The sequence below is a fragment of the Anopheles stephensi genome, chromosome 3 (assembly GCF_013141755.1).
Source record: "Anopheles stephensi strain Indian chromosome 3, UCI_ANSTEP_V1.0, whole genome shotgun sequence".
In the NCBI taxonomy this organism is placed as follows: Eukaryota; Metazoa; Arthropoda; class Insecta; order Diptera; family Culicidae; genus Anopheles; species Anopheles stephensi.
In genome coordinates, this window is record NC_050203.1 from 34029601 (window position 1) to 34044993 (window position 15393).

General features: G+C 45.3%; 1 protein-coding gene across 11 annotated transcripts in view; it reads left to right on the plus strand.

Moving 5' to 3' along the window:
* Nucleotides 1–15393, plus strand: part of LOC118509621 (la-related protein Larp4B-like) — a 45367-nt gene that overhangs the window by 17444 nt on the left and 12530 nt on the right. For all 11 annotated transcript variants that reach the window (XM_036050466.1, XM_036050467.1, XM_036050471.1 and 8 more), the window contains exons 3-6: nt 13500–14298; nt 14439–14688; nt 14770–14910; nt 14995–15348. In XM_036050466.1, the coding sequence (XP_035906359.1) occupies nt 13500–14298; nt 14439–14688; nt 14770–14910; nt 14995–15348 (1544 nt within the window). The remainder of the gene's footprint in view (nt 1–13499; nt 14299–14438; nt 14689–14769; nt 14911–14994; nt 15349–15393) is intronic.

Sequence of the window (15393 nt, forward strand, 5' to 3'; positions counted from 1 at the left end):
CAACTGTGTCAGCACTAGTGCACTGCATCCGCGGTGTTGCGGTATGTGTCATCGAAATCCAAAGAGAGATCGTTAGCGTTGCTCCGTTGTGTTAGGTGATGATGTGATTTCAAAATTCCAATATATTGTAAGACAAACAAGCTGACATAAATGATGGTGTCCCCAGGTGTCATCAAGGTGTTTCTGCTCCACCACCAAACAAAAAAAAGGTGATTCTCATTGTACTTTTCAGAGATTAAACCAATCGGTAAAGTGTCTTCCTTTGGAGTAATTTCCCGATCGAAAAGACCACTTCCGGCATTCGGTAATATTGCAAGCAGCGGTTTGCAATTGCTTATCAGCTTTTGTCCTGTTTTACTGCCGTGGCCACGGGTTAGTTGCAGAGCATTGCTGTATCACATGATAGTGTGGCGGTTATTATATCGCTTGGAGGTGGGGGAGCTGTTGGTTCGATTGCTGGGGACGATAATGAAGAGGAAGCATTAGCTACGATCGGTTTATATGTGCTGTCCGGTGGGGGAATATTTTTAGTTTAAACTGTAAAATACTATTAATTTCATGCTTGTGAAATAATTTGTTTCCAAAGTCAACCGTAATGTGTTTTAAAGTTGCATTGGTGTGCTTTACCTTCACCCTGCATAATAAGCCTTCGATGGGTGGGATTTCCCTAGCCACCTGAATGCTTTTCGAACGTTACTGTCCACAATTGCTTTCGATGATGTGTGCGTGTCTGTGTTAGCAGCAAAGTCGATTTAGCCAGCAGCAGGCAGTCGGTCCTCACTCGGTTGTGTACCACGTAGACGTAGTTGGACACACACACACACACACCAGCACTTGTGTCCGTGGCCAAAGAGAAGCGAATGGTAAATTTCCGTCAAACATTTATTTTTTTTTCGATTTTTGCGTGTTCACACCGATGATCGACGACGGTGTGCGGAGTCTTCCTTCCAAGGCACCGAACAGCCGCAAAAGACGATTTTTCGCTGTTGAAGCTTCCTTCCTTTGGCCGTGTACCTGTGCTTGCTGTGGGGAAGCTCTCCAGAGCCAAAAACGACGACGACGGCGGGGGGTGTGTTATAGTGGCTTCCGACAACTTCCACCCAGCTCTCTCTCTCTCTCTCTCTGCTGCTCTTGTACTGCTTGACCAAATATTAGGAGGCACGGGGTTCGGTTTTTTTATGGTTTTCGGTTGAACTGGTGGCGCTGTGTGGCGTGTATCTTATATTGAAGTTACGTATCGGAGATAAATACGCCGGGGTCCAGAAAAAAAGGTTCTCTCCGCGAAGTTTTGGGTGGGGGAATCGGCGCGGGTGGTGGGGGAATCGCTACAGCAGTTTGGGTGATTTTTGCGATTTTTGAATCACACAGCCTATCGCTGCAGTTCGGGTGTGTAGGGGAGCATGGGGCATGATGCTACGCCGTGTGAAGAATTCTAGTTCGAAGGAGGTCTGAGACACACAAGAATTAAAAAATTCAGAAAATCTGAACCTTATACTCAAATGCATAAAGTAAAAATTGAATTTAAATTTGTTACCCGTTTTTAAACGTTTACACAGATGGCCGGGCCTGGTGGTGGTGCTATAGCTAGCAAAACAAAATGTTATTTCAGTTCAAATCTTTGAATTTTTTTTTGTCTTAAAATGTTGTACAAGAGTTGTGGAAACTCACCACATGTGCAATGTGGTGCATTTACTGTCTTTGTTTGCATACTTACCAGACAGAGCAGCTGTTTTTGAGTCGTTGCTTGTGGCCGTAGTGTCCACAGTCATGAAACACCTTCGTAAACATATTATTCTGTCCTTGGTTTAGCCACATCATCAAACGAAATTGCTGGCCGAGAATATTCTTGCGATTCTTATGGGTTGAAAATATAGGGTATTATATGTGCCTTGAAGAGTACTCCACACTATTCTGGGAAGATTATTTTAAATGCAATAATATTTGCAATCCTCAATTTGACTTTTTTTTATTAAAGAAGTAATTTTGAAGCAGTAATAGAGAGATAATTTAAATGAGCTGTTGCACTTTTAATAATTTATACTGAATTAAATATTGCAAAATGAGACTAACAGGAACGCTTTGCCCCCGTGTCCCATGAAGGAAAAAAAAATGTTATAGCAATATAATCACGCCAAGGTGGAATGATTTAGCCGGTCCAAAGGTTGATTAGCAGAAACACAGGTAGAATAAAAATGCGAGTAAAAAGAATAAATAAAACTAACGTTCTACTTTGGATTATTATGACCTTCTAAAAGCTAGAGGAAGAGGTTTTCCGCCACTTATTGGAATCGCTGGCTGCAACGCATTTTTAAATCGCTCTCTTATTGGGAACTTTTATGATTTCACTTCCTTTCCAGTGATTAACCATTCCGGTGATGATACTGTAGTTTAACCCCAAATCGGGTTAGCTCTTCTCCAAGCTCAAACCAGCAGATAATATGCTTTTCTCAGATGGGTCGCGGAACAGTCTACAAATTGGTAACCTTATTTTGGAAGCAAAAGTGAGCTCAAGTTCGAACGAATTACTGTATAAAGGTAGATAACTTGGGTGAACTAAAGATTGGGGAGACATAAGCTCTTTTTAATTTCTTATTTCTAGCTTAACGTCCAGCAAGATAGGATATCGATCGATCGAGTTTGAACTCTGTTCTTTTTGTTTCGTTTTACCTGTTTGAATGGGTATAATGCGGCTTGGTGATGTCGGCAGAAAATCCAAAACTTATTGCAAAGTTCCACAGTAACGATCAAACCTTCCCTAACTGAATGCAAGATTCCATTATATGATTGCAAACTTGCACAACGGGCTTGCCCAATTGAAACACTCCCCTAACGAAATGAAGTAATGGTTTACTGAACCTATTGACACGGACATAACCGTATAGCAAGTCCTTGCTACAGTAGAATGATCAGCATTGGATTGGCCACTCGGTCCTGGACCATCTAGATGTCAATGTGATGGCAAAGAAGCTTGAAAATATATTTAATTTGTTAGTTGATTCTGCTGAACCCCTGCAATCCAAATAGCTAGATCGATATCTGCTTGAAAACATCTTATGTTTCTGGCGGTGACTAGTTTTGGCTGTCTTGGAGCTGTTCGGTGGCCGAAGCGATAATGGTACCGGTTTTCACACGACCAGACCGAGGTTCAAATCCCTTCCAGACTACTTTACTATGGGTGAGATTAACTCACAGAAATGCCAGGCCGAGACCTCTCGAGGTTTGGCAGTGCAAAGGAAGAAGAAAAAGTTGTGGCTGTCAGTTTCTGTGGAGAGAGAGAGCGCAGTATTTCACCGGCTGAACGTTAAATGTATATCGTGGACCTCTTGTAATTGATATCTTGTGCTGTTGGTCTGTATGTACCGAACTAACAGAGAGGAATTACTTGGAAGATGGTATCAAAACAGTTGTTAAAATATTATTATTATTTAATTAAAAGTATTTAAAATACATATTATTACTCCACAATTCCTGAAACCCCATACACAGCCCTCATTGAATTATAACTGAAGCTCTCTCTCTCTCTCTCTCATATCAATGTTAGGACTTTAATTTGTGTGCTAATTTGCGACGTTTCACGGTGGAGCGCTTTTAAAAATGGAAATAATCGAGAATGCAGCGCGTGTGGTGTGATTCGAATCCGTAGAACCAATTCCAGCTCACCACGGTTGAGTGAATTGAACACACACGCTCGCTTTTAACCTTGTTCATAACTTCCCTTAAGTTTAAAGCACAAGCTCAACTTTTAACAAATTCTTACGACGGCTCAAGCCCAGTTACCACTGCTCCCCATTAAAGTTGTACCACAGTCAACAGCAGTTTACTTTCCACTTTTTTGCCTCCTAATCGATAGCGTCTCTGCTGCACATGCGATGCACTTATGAAAGCGAATGGGGGGTTAGGACGAACCTGGGTTGGTTGGTTGTGGGCCCTGTAGCGTGCATCGTTTTATTTGATTAAGATTGATTAGCGAGTAACCAAAGCGTGGCTCTCCCCATTTACACCTTCCACCGCACCATAATCATCCTCATTAACCCACTGAGGAAGGAAACTCGGGTGCGATTGTGGTGTTGTGCTGTGGTATGCAAAGCGCTCCAATCCCGCCGTCGATCGAAAGCGGGTGGGAAAGTAAAAGTGTTCTAGATTGGTTTTCTTCTCTCTTCGCCTTCTAACCTCACAATCCCTTTTTCCCATCGATTGTTCCACTGTTCTCGCTTGAAAATAGAGATTAGAAGGCAGTGGTAGCAGTAGTAGAGAAGCAGTAGCAGCTCCAGTAATAACTGTCTAACAGCCTTCACCACCCTTCTGTCGCTCTTACAAATGTCTTTCGTGGAGCGTTCGAGGCGAAAATGAATATTAAATTCGCTCTGCTAATAATAAACCACATCGCTTGCGGTGTGGTGCAGGTTGGAATGTAGTTTTAGAATGCTGCTGCAGGGGAAGGCTCGCAAAAAACACAACAACAAAACCACCCATCATCATCATCATCGGGGGTTAGAGCCAGGAAGGAACGGGCAAGTTTAAACTTTAACCGCCAGCCGATCGCGTTCCAGGCTGTCGGGTTTTTGACGGACGCAAGACAGATGGTGTGCGTGTGTTTAGCTCGCCCGCAGCACTCTCCCGATGATGGTGGGGCTGGTTGTTTCTGATAGAAAATCAATCGACATTTGATGGCAATCGATTTGCTGCCTTTGTTATGGACGACCTGTTTCCATCGGCGCACGCACAGAGAGTTCCATGGAGTGTGGCGCGACGGGGCGTGCATTATCGCCAGAAGGGTGTGTTTCTTCAAGGTGGTGGTGTTGCTGTGTGTAATGTGTAATGTGGGGTTTGGGTGGTTTTATTTTTATTTTTCCTGTGCAGCATTTATTTTACGCAAGAATATGTTAGCCAAGCCGATTATTGCAACATCGGTTGCCATTGCTTGGCTAAGCTTTAATATGTTGCAATTTTAGGATATAAAATGCTGTACTTTTGGCATATTTTACTTCAAAAACTGGTAGTTGTTTTTTTTTTATATTCCTTTCAAACCCCCTACTGAACTTTCTTCTTTTGCTACGTTCCAGCAGTTCCGGCGAGTGAGATTGTCGTCTCGTACATTTACACGGGCAAAGCAATTTTATTCTCCCCTTGTGTTCATCCACCTAATGGGTTTAAACTTGAACGGTTTGCGTTTCTTGTTAGCACCTGCTTTGCACCTTTTTACGATACCACCTCGCGGGAGTCGTCAACAATCGGCAGGGAGGACAATTATCCATCCATGGGCTGTGAAGCATATTCACAGCACAAACCAATCCAATAGCCTTTAGGCGTGGGGTTTTAACGGTAAAGCGATTTAGCCACTCTCTCCTGCTTTTGCTGCCAATGGTTTAAGTGTAAATAACAAGCAACGCACTTGTTATCCCCGATCGGGTCGATTGTTCGGCTTAAGGTTTTTGTTCTTGAAGATGATGGCCTACAGATATTTGCTTTACTTATGCTTCAAATTACGTTTTAAGATTTAAAATGGATTATAGCATCACTGCTTTTGTCTACTGGAAGGAAGGTAAACGAGATACAGGTTATACCTCGAGTATTGGAAAGCAATGATTAAGCTACTAAATCATGTTCGAAATCGACGGCTAACATATCATCAAAGTTCTGAACTTAGAAAACTTTTATATAAAATATTAAGAACAAAATTGTTGGCTTGGAAAACCGATAAGCCATTGCAGCACAGTATGCTACAATGTGGTCCTGAGTCAATTATTTCCTTTTGTCGGTCTTGGCCTGTAGCAGAAATCCTCGATTACCGCCTACAGTCTCCAGTCAGTCCAATATGTTGGGCTTTCTCCATCTAAATATGGACCTACCAAGTCTATACTCACTCTACTGTGTTTATGTTGATGGCATCAAAACACTCCAGGTATTAGATCGCCGGGTGCCATTCTTATGACAATGACTAGCCCATCGCACCTTTGTTAATCTACTTCGCTTAAGGAGGTGCTTGTACACTATAATCATCCACTGAGCGTTTATGATGGAGTAGAGTTGGGGTGGTCCGGTGGGAGAGGCGATAACGGCGCCGGTCTTCACACGGCAAGACCGGGGTTCAAATCGCTTCTGAACCGTCGACTCCCCGTACGTAGGGTTTGACTACTTTACTACGGGTAAAATTAAGTCACAGAAAGCCAGAAATGGCAGGCCGAGACCTCCTCTTGAGGTTGTAGTGCCAATGAAGAAGAAGAATAAGAAGATTGCATAAAATATCGTCTCAATTTTGTTTGTCGTCTATTTGGGGAAATCCTGGAAGAGGTCCAGAACATCTCTTTTGCTACAGAATTTCTTATGAACTTCTTTATCTCTATCAAACAAAGTATTTTTTTACTAAGATGCTTGAAATTGATTTGATGCCAAAAATATAATTAAAATAAATTCTTGTTAAGTAAGATAGCGTAGATCTTTATACCTATATCATTCTTAGTCGTCTTAGTCTGTCCCATAATCTGGATAAGAATCCTGTGTGAAAAAATCTAGGATTGTTTTGGATTAAGACTTATGACTATTTAAGTGTTAGTAAGTGCTTAAAAAATATAACCCTCTCTTTCTCTCTCTCTTCTTGGCCTAACAACCTCTTAGGTCAGGTCTGCCATTTATGGCTTAACTAGACTTAATGAAACTATGTAGTTGAAGTCAGTCCTCACTACGGGGGAGCGGTCCGGATAGGATTTGAAACTCTGTCCTTCCGTTTGAAGACCAGCACTCTTGTCGCCTTTAAAAATGGTTACTGGAGGTAATTAAAACTATGAGCCTATTTTATTATAATTCTCGTGATCGGACTTATGAATTATGCCAAGAATCCACCCAAAGTTCCTGCCTCTGTAGAAATTTTGGTACAAAAGGATAACTTCTGCTTTATGTCACCATTGCGAAGATGTAACGATGCTAGTGCCATAAGAATATAGCAGATACATTACAAAAGTGACACATGCAACTAATATTCTGTCATAGATCATTTGCAATCCCAATTGTGTGATATATTTCCTGTTGACCTAGGACTATCCAATTTGTGTGCCCCCGTCAGATTATGCCAAAACCTACCCATACTTTAGCTATGTGAGGGATTGAACTCCCAGCTATCACACTATGCCACTACTATTGATGAGCTCTTTCCACCTACCGACATAAGCTAGGCTAATGGAAAGTCCGCTTCTACTTCGTGCTGGCTTGTTCAATTGCACGGTATTGTTGTTACATCGGGTAGGATGATGCAGAAAGTGGGTGAGAAAAGCTGGTGCCAAAAATTCTTGCGCATCACCTCGTTTGATCTCTTGAGTGTGTGTGTGTGTGTACACATTTCGGCGCAGGCCATCCACACACCACCCAGCTGGGGTGTTGTCAGAAGGAGATGAGAACTATCGGGGCCCGGGCAAGCATAAAGAGACGGTTTGACGGTGATATCTGATCAGGTGCCAATCGTTCTTCTCATGCCAGGAGGAAGACGCGGGAGTGTATCGAACGAAGCGGAATGCAGTAGTGTGGAGCACTTATTTGACAGCAGGAATCTCTTGGCGCGGAGGACACTGTACGTTCCCTGCCTCTCTGTGTCCACTGATTGCAATCGTACCTGCGGGCGGCAAGTATCTTACTCAGCCACATCACGGAAGGAAAGGCAAAAGGTGGTGGATATCACTAACATGATGTACTTCTTCCTTCTTTTTCTGTTGTTGTTGCAAAGGAATGCAAGGCCAAGTACCTCTTTTCTCTGTGCCTTTCCCCTCTGCTGCCCGCTGTGAAACTCAATTACCGGCGACATCACGCCGAGGCCTGGCAACAAGCAAGGGTTGTCCACACCGGTCTTTCGCTACCTCGCTGCTGTGTGTCTCGTGACACAAAGGGTTACAAATCGGTCCGCGCGGAATGACGCGTGATATGATGAGTGTTGGTTTGGTGCACGTCGTTTTTGTGACAGCGATACGCGCAACCCATTTTTGGCCACTCGTCAAAATTCTGGCTTAACACACGAAAGAAGAGTTTAAATAGTGGTAAAATGGAGGTCTAATATTGGCCTATCGCCGTTCAACCATGTCCCAATGTTGGTCTTTAGTTGCTGTAAAAGGGCCTTATACCTTTCACTTTCGTCGGTTGTTGGATAGCTTCATTTACGAAAGATGCTGATACGAGTGTGACCTTTTACCGGGGAGAGCTGAATGTTCAACGATAGGGGCGCCGTATATACATATATTTCTCATCTCCAAGACTAGGTGAGAGCAGTTCGTATGCAATATGAGTTCAGTTGTTTTAGGGAACAGAAGTCCCCCAGGAACTTCTTAGGACACGTTCACTTATGAAAACTCTATCTCGTTTCACTATACACTCGCACGCTTTTAATGTAGTTCTTCAACTTCGCCAACTCTTAGCAGCTCAGATTTTGATACCAATGTTTTGAAGAGTATTATGTGGAGCAGACCAGAATCTTCACATCTCGTCGACTGGGGCGCTGCACATTGCAAAGACACACACCACTCTCACGAGCTCGCTTCCCCCCGGCTCTATTGTGGACCTCCCGCTTAAGTCTAAAGGTTACCACCACCTTTTAAACCTTCAAGATTGTTGTGGGCACAGCATGAACCATCGGCTCATCTGCTTGCCATAAAGTTACCCATAGGCTGAGGAGGACAGTCCTCCTCTCTCCCTGTGTATGCATTGCCTTTGGGGGGGTAGTCTGATATACAAACGTCACCATCTCCCCCCCCCCATGTGAGCAGACAGAACAGCGAAGGGGATTTGGTTTGAAATTTACCGGTTTTCGTTACTTTGTCCATTCAGTTCACCGGTGATCTTTTGTAGCTAAATGTCAAACACCATAGCATTATTTGACGGGGAGAGCAGTTGTGTTTGTTTTCATAATTTTCTGCAATAGTTTTTATCTTCAATGGTTTTTTTCTTCTAGCTCCCGCTGTAATCATCACCACCGCGATGAGAGAGAAAGATTTTACAGTTGTTGCAAATTTTTTGCAACATTGACCCGAATTTTGTGATTTTGATGTGATAGTTAAAGCGGGAGAGGGAGAAAGCCGGCAGGGAGATACTGCGGCAAAAGAAGGCCACAACATGTGTGTGAATAAACCTGTTATGTTTCACCCCGAAAATGGACTTAATGATGAAATAGTCCTGCGTGTGGCGCGGAGTTTGGAGCATCACATACACACACTGCTGCTGTGGAGGTCTCGGAAGGTCTTGCCATTTTTTTGTTGCCTATTTCATATTAGAAAACGGCTGCAAAATTATTGTCCACAACAAAAAATACCATGCTATATTTGGAACTGTGCACAATTTTCTTTGTGTGTGTGCGTCCAGTTAAGCAACCAGAGATAGACGACGGCGGCCCCATGGGGTAGCTATTTTAATCCACGCGGTTAATATAAGTGGCCGCAAAGATTGGGGCTAGCTGATGGTTGATTTGATTTGTAAACGATTGTCAGCCATTTCATATAGCATGATGAGCTGAAAGAAATGACTCCAAACCTCTGAAGCACGTGGTGGTTGTTCTGGTTTTGGTGGTTCAAATTATGTTTGCCCGTGCAGGTGATGAGTTGAACCTACCATCTACGTGGTAGTCCATATTTATGGGCAATTTGTAGCGAATCCACCTTCAGTCGTTATTAGAATACTGACTTAGTCACCCAATCACCTTTTTTTCTACAAATAACCAATAATTCTACCTGTCTACAAGTAAGTTCTACAAGAACTATCCGCCAAGACTAGAGTAGCCTATTTGACAGTCTAGAGGCACTTTGGAGCTCCTGTTTTTTATGATCAATTTCATTTCCATCGATCCGGAACGCTACCACCAATTAGATAATGCACTAAAGCTAGAGGGATAAACCACCCCAAGCAAGGCCTAAAGTTCCTCGCGGAGGAATTCGGTGGACCATTGTTGGTAGTGCGTGACAACACTAGCCCGCTTGATTAAACGTGCAAAGATACGGCTCCAACATCAACATGAAAATAATGATAATGGCTCTAACATAATGATCAATTTTTGTAAATCTATTAGCGTTTGATTAGTTGGCCCTCAACTGGGCCATGGATGGGTCCCAGTGACATGCACACCGCATGGATTGATTGGCGTGGGGCTTTGGGCTGGAACACTGCTGTAAAGCTTCACACCAACGACATTGCATGTGTGTGTGTGTGTGTGTAGTGTGCCCCGCGGATGATTACTAGAAAGACCTGTCTCATTAGCACCGGTTACTTTTCCCTGAGATTTCTCCGGAAAGTTGGCGGTAGCGCGAGTCTTGCCACCATGTACACGCAAACCGAAGGAAAAAGCAGATAGGGAAGAGGAGGATGGAGGGGTTTAAGGTGTAAAGCGAAGAACTCTAAGACTACCGTTAAAATGTGAGGACCGTTGTGCCTTGCTGCTTCTGGTGTGTGTGTGTGTGGTTGGGGTGGAAAAGCGGAACAGCCCCCCGGGAACATGGCTTATGGGTAAAGGCCAATGGCCAATCCCCAACACCACCTGATCGGGTGTTTGAAAGTGGAGCACAGTTATGTTGTTTTCATCATTATCCGCTTATTTGGGATTCGATACAAAGTTGCAGTTGTGGTTGGTGGTGGCATTGGGAAAATGAACATGTGGGAAAACACTGCATTCGGATGTGTTTGGACGGTTGTTTTCTGAAATTGAAACAGGATGCGAAATGCACACACCTTGACCTAAAATGGAGGGAACTTACGAGGCGACAACGTATATTGTTTTGATGGGAAGAGGCAGTAAGATATCTCTGAAGTCTCACCAGTTTTTGCTTTGAGGAAAATTTGTTATTCTGGTCCGTGGTCCGGTTTTAGAGGCGTCGAGGAAATCGAGGACCGGCTATTCAACTACGTGGTATTGATAAGTCTAGTTAACCCATTAGATGGTCGAAATGACCTCCAGGTTAGATCGTTCAATCAAGAAGAAGAAAATGTCTGCTTAATATCCAACCAGCTTTTCTTCATCATATCAACACTCCATTGTAAGACTTCCCAATCTTCATCATGGACGATCAGCATCGCATCTCCCAGATATGTCACTGTGCCCCATAGATCGCCTGATCTTTTCTCTGCCTCTATCGCATGATGATCCAAGAACGGCATTCAACCGAACCGAACCGTGGCTGGGCTAGTGTATGTGGAGCGGGAACTTCTAGCGGATTGAACTTTCGCCCGTCGTCTCATACTGATTACGGGCAAAAACCTGTGTCTCGCGGGTATGATCCCGTCGCGTGTCTACATCACAGCCGGCCCAGTCCGTCGTCGTCTGCCCGCGCTCTGCCCGCTCGTCCACCTCTGTCGCTAAAGTTAGGTTATGTCATCGGCTACTTGCTGCCGCCGGTCATTCTCACTGGCGCGCGCGCGCTTGCGTGCCTTGCTGTTTTTGCTGTCCGCTCACACCCCACCCCACAAGCAGCGGCGTGCATATGATGGTGTGCGCTGCACTGGCGAACCCCTCCCCCCCGGGGGGAATGGTCTTTCTTCCTCCACCCGGAGATTGGGCGTGTTGGCATGCGCTGAGCGCTTGCGAACTGGCGAACGAAAATAACCTACGAACTCTTCTCTCGCACACACTGCTGCACTACCGCCACCTTGCCGTGCCCACCAGTTACCGCGCGAGTCACTGTGCGCGTCTATCTATTTCGGTTCGCGACTTGACTCGGTGTCTCGTTGTGGAAGAGGGGAGGGGGGGGGGGGGGTCTGTATCCTGCAAGTGGACAAAACGGACGAGTTCTGTGCTCGGTGAGACACAGATCGCACGATACCGCTCCCATCTTTCACGTGCCCCGTGATGACAGATGGCAGTGGAAGCCCAGAGCCTGACTTGACCGACTGAGATTTTAACTCGAAATCGACGTCAGTCCTCCCAAGTGAGTGTGTGTGTGTTTCTATTGGACAAACCAAAAAAAAAAAACAATGATTCTCCTCTATGCTTCGAGCCGGGCATATGTCTCTCGGCTGGTGTCGCATACTGGCGGCGGCTCCCACAGAGCACAGATTTGGATGACGAAGGCGTCCGTCGTGTCCCGCACGCACAGTTCGACAGTCCCACAACGTTGTTTTACTCGGAATCAGATCTTTAAACGTTGGCGCTGCACAGCTGGGGCATATGGTTTGGCAAAACACAGCAAAACACACAGGTTTAGGAGGAGGAGAGGTATAAAGGGTCTTAGTCTTTGCGCAAACTCCCGTCTCGCGGATGACCTCCAGGGCGCGTAACAAGAGTAAAGGAAATGGGCTGCGCTCCTGTGTCTTCATTGAGCGTTGAAACGTTTTGCGAGCATTAGTGGCTGTCGAATTTTACATTTATAGTTTGTAGAAGTTTAAGAAAATATGTCCCGTTGGTTGAATATTTTTAATGAAGGTCCACCATTTTCTAATTCTAATACTGCGAACCTCCGAAGTTCAGAGCACCAAATATCTGCTTTTTTGTCCAATTGTCCAATTGATATGTTTTGAGTTATCTGAAAAGGTTTCCCCCTAATGAAGATGTTTTGAAGAGTCCAAGAGTCGGGTTGGTTCGGTCAATTCGGTTAAGAAAATTCTACACTTAGTCTTTATTTTCCCCTGTGTATTTCATAGCCTAAAGGGAAGTTCTCCTAATGAATTATTGATGAAGTTGTTGGTGAATGTGCCCCTCACTTTTGCTTGCCTGCCGGTTGAAAGGCACTCACACAAATGTTCTCGCTGTAAGGTTAAGACACCGATAGCGAAGAGCCGCATGATGATAGTCCACAAAGTTAGCTATAGCATTATGGCTACGCAGCGAGACAAGTCTTGGGATTCTGAAATCTTCAGACTTTTTTTTCGTACGGAAACATCTAACGAAACTAACGAAATATCTTTCATAACAGTCCACTTATATTGGAAGATAATGACTTAATGAGATACCACGTGGTTGAATACCGTCCGGATGGGATTTTGGACCCCGATCCTGCCGTATGAAGACTGGCGCCATTGTCGCCTCTACCACAAGGACCATCCGCCGTTAATTTTAAAATTAATTAGACAAGTTTTGACAGTTCAACACTCAACAACAGCTGGAGTTAGCCAGAGCATAGTTAGTGGTAACGTTCGGGTTAACGAAACAGGCTGGTCATCTTGATTGAACTCTCTGTATGGGAATGCTGTATAAAGACGAGGGATAGAACAAGATTAACGCTTTCCAAGACAATCCATTCCAAACGAAGCATGCCGTAGCAGCTGAACTGATACAGAAATAAATTCTATGCACGATTGGAATAAAATGAACTGAAAATTCAATCACTTACTCACTACTATGATGCTGCACAATGGAAAAGGAAAGTGTATTGGCTGCAGTGAGTGAAATGGGCGCTATTAGATTTGCTTTAGACCATCATTCCAGATGTGTGTGATCAATACTAAATAAGTACTCTGCAGGCGCTCTCCCCATTGACTGTGCCGATTTTAATCGATTTTCCTCCTTTTTTTTCTTCTTCTCTGTTTCGTTTGCGAATAAACAGGCTTCGTGCTGATGAATGGTGGAGACAACACAACAGGCAAACTGTCCGCAATCGTTTCGACATCGATTTATACAGCTCCCGGTGTGGGAGAGGTCGCCGCCACCACACCGACAGCAGCAGCAGCAGCAGCAGCAGCAGCAGCAGCAAGCACAATCATAACCGGCGGAATGTCCAGTATGACGATCGTTCCCCAGCAGCAGCAGCAATCGCTGCCATCACAGCAGCAACAAACTCCACCACCACCAGCGGTGGATTACAGCACCCTGAACGGAACCGGAACCACCTCGGTCGGTGTTGCGAATGATACAGCTTCGGCCGCCGCCACACCGGAGTACTACGCCGAAGGAGGATCCAATGCACCACCGGCAGCCGGCAGTGCAACGCCGTCGCCCGTTACCAATGCTGCTGCTGCAGCAGTAGCCTCGGCAAACACTAGTAATAATAGTTATAGTACTCCTGCCCTCGTCAGTAGCCATCCGCCGAACAGCAGCAGCAACAATAATGGCGCCAGTAGCAACAGTACGCAATCAGCGATGGGTGACGGTAGCGCGATAGTCACTGCCGCCGCCGGCCCAATCATCGCCCCCGACGCCGTCGGTAAAGTGATGTGGGGGGATGGGGGGATGGTGCCACCACCGGTGCAAAACAGCATCGGTGGCGGCGGCGGCGGCGGCAACATTGTATCCAGTGATAACAACAATCCTACTAATAGCGGTAGCAGCACTACCGAACACAACGGGTTGCCTTTAGAGCAGCTGAAGCAGCAGCTACAAAATCAGCTTGATTACTATTTTTCGCGGTGAGTTCCATCCTGGCAACTGTATTTGCCCCCATTTACGGGGACGGACTATAGCTTTTTTGATAGAACACCTTCCAGCCAGTGTAGTTTAAAGCGAAGTAAAACCTAATCGTCCTAATGTTCGCTATCTGTCATGACAGGGAAAATCTTGCGAACGACACATATCTTCTGACACAAATGGACAACGATCAGTACGTGCCAATCTGGACCATTGCGAACTTCAATCAAGTGAAGAAGCTTACCAAGGACATCAAACTGATAACGGAGGTGCTGCGCGAGTCGCCGAACGTACAGGTGGACGAGGAAGGCCTAAAGGTGCGCCCGAACCATAAGCGGTGTATCGTGATATTGCGTGAAATATCGGACAACACGCCGGTCGAGGACGTTAAGGTAACGGGGGAATGATTTTGTTTGTGCCTCCTTTTATGTACTGTCGACAAATTGATTCATTTTTTCCCCTCTTTTACACAGAACATTTTCCAAGGCGAAAATTGTCCGCGCTTCATTTCCTGTGAATTTGCCCACAACAACTCTTGGTACATTACGTTCGAATCGGACGAAGACGCCCAGCAAGCGTTCCGATATTTGCGTGAGGAGGTTAAGGAATTCCAGGTACCGCTGTTCGATGATTTTCAAACTCAAATTTCTTCACTCATTTCACAACACTTCCCACCATCGCTCTCTCTTTTGCTGCAGGGTAAGCCAATCATGGCGCGAATAAAGGCCAAACCAATGAACCGGTTACCGATAACGCCGGTCGGTGGCGTACCGATGAAGAACGGGCTGAACGGTTTCAGGACGACACCGCCACCGGGTACGGCGGTTACGGCAGCAGCGGTGGGCGGTGTCATCCAGCCGACGGCGGCATCGGCAGCGGCAGCAGCGGCTGCCGCAGCGGTGGCGGCCGGCGTGTCCACCGCGACCTACGATCCGGTACAAACGGCGGCAGTCAATGCCGCCGCCATTGCCGCGTACACCGGAGGACAACGTTACATACTGCAGCACAATGCTCCGTTGCAGCAGGGGTACAACCCTGCCGTTCATGTGTTTGTAAGTGATTTGATTGATGTTGTTTTTTTTTTTATTTTTCTCCCA